General features: G+C 47.3%; 2 protein-coding genes and 1 pseudogene across 2 annotated transcripts in view; 1 reads left to right on the top strand and 2 right to left on the bottom strand.

Annotated features, from left to right (window-relative positions):
• The window catches only part of LOC112351638 (replication factor C subunit 2-like), a 1,793-nt gene extending 1,739 nt beyond the window's left edge, over nucleotides 1-54 (bottom strand). The window contains exon 1 of the mRNA XM_024689872.1: nucleotides 37-54. Within this exon, the coding sequence (XP_024545640.1) occupies nucleotides 37-54 (18 nt within the window). The remainder of the gene's footprint in view (nucleotides 1-36) is intronic.
• On the top strand, nucleotides 20-648 carry LOC112351685 (cell division protein FtsZ homolog 1, chloroplastic-like). The gene is made up of 2 exons (XM_024690028.1): nucleotides 20-241; nucleotides 301-648. Exons 1-2 carry the CDS (start codon nucleotides 53-55, stop codon nucleotides 550-552), a joined length of 441 nt encoding a protein of 146 aa, XP_024545796.1. The 5' UTR covers nucleotides 20-52; the 3' UTR covers nucleotides 553-648.
• On the bottom strand, nucleotides 574-1,463 carry LOC112351637 (annotated as a pseudogene).
• Nucleotides 1,464-1,482: the final 19 nt, after the last annotated feature.

Raw genomic sequence — 1,482 nt, 5'->3', positions numbered from 1 at the left:
TCTCTCCGATTCCGGACTGGTGAACGTAGATTTCGCAGACGTGAAAGCGATCATGACAAACTCAGGGACCGCCATGCTTGGAGTCGGGACTGCTAGCGGCAAAAACCGGGCAGAAGAAGCGGCTCAGCAGGCCACATCGGCTCCATTGATCGAGAGATCGATCGAAAGAGCCACGGGTGTTGTTTACAACATCACGGGTGGAAGGGACTTGACGCTTCAAGAGGTTAACCGAGTCTCTCAGGTCTGTATAGCCATAGCCGATCATAAAACTTGATGTTCTCATGGTTTCTCTCTTTTTAGGTGGTGACCGGCTTGGCAGACCCCGCAGCAAATATCATATTTGGTGCTGTGGTCGACGAGAGATACGACGGCCAAGTTCACGTCACGATAATCGCCACTGGTTTCTCGCAAACTTTCCAGAAGACACTGGTGGATCCCAAAGCCAGTGTGGCTCCGGAAGGAAAGAAGAGCCCAGCAGCGCCTGCTGTGGAGCAGCTCCCATGGAAGCGTGGTGTTCCCGTGTCCTCCCGGTTTGCTCAAGGTCTCAGATAAGTAGCTCCAAGGTGTGATATAGACAAATCTCACTCTGGAAACAGCAGCGAGGGAGAATTCATGTTAAGTGGAGAAATCAAGTTAGACATAGCTACACTCTTGGGTCATGTTACAGAGTGCTCGCATAGTATTGCTGCACACGTCCATGAGTTGCAAAGACTCGTCTGCTCCATCGAGAAGACACTGGAAGAATGAAAAAAAAATCGTTAAAGAGCTCGTTCTTCTTGCTACTAGCACCTTGTCAGCTTCGGCTAGTCTCTGGCAGATTTTAGCTTTCTGCTCGTCCGATATCTCAGGCGATTCGACAACGTGATCGTAAACCTGAGAAGAAATCTTATCTTTGCAAAAGCACTTAATGCTTCCAAGTTACCTGAGAAAATATTTGTGAGACAGGATAGCCTTCGGCTATGATGTTGGTCACCTCCTTTTGAGCTTGATCAAACACTCCACTCGTACAGGCTTGCAAGAGGGACTGGATCACGTTATCTGGAATAACCTGCAACGAGATATCGCTAGACATTGACGACAAAGGGATCAAAGGCTTACCCCGGAAACGCTGAGGATATCCTTGCTTGTGATCGATGATCCATAAAGCCTCGTAGCGCTCTACACAAAACAAACAGTTCCCGATTACGCAGAAGCACAGAACTCTAAAACCTGTAGATATGTGATTGCTCGACGAAGATCTCCCTCGGACACTCGACTCAATGTAGCCAGTGCCTGATATATATATATATATATATATAAGAAAAACATAAGAACAATAGGAAAGGAAGCAGAAGAAATCGTAACCTCGGAGCCCATTTGCACCCCCTCCTCTGAGCATATATGCAAAATCCTCCCGTGCATCACGTCTTGGTTCAAAGACTTGAAACGAAACTCGCACATGTTGATGCTAGTGGCTCGATAATCCTAAAGCACAGAATGATA

This window comes from Selaginella moellendorffii, unplaced genomic scaffold (assembly GCF_000143415.4).
Source record: "Selaginella moellendorffii unplaced genomic scaffold, v1.0 SELMOscaffold_64, whole genome shotgun sequence".
Taxonomy (NCBI): domain Eukaryota; kingdom Viridiplantae; phylum Streptophyta; class Lycopodiopsida; order Selaginellales; family Selaginellaceae; genus Selaginella; species Selaginella moellendorffii.
Note: the sequence above shows the minus strand (reverse complement) of the source record. Positions and strands in the feature narration are given on the sequence as shown.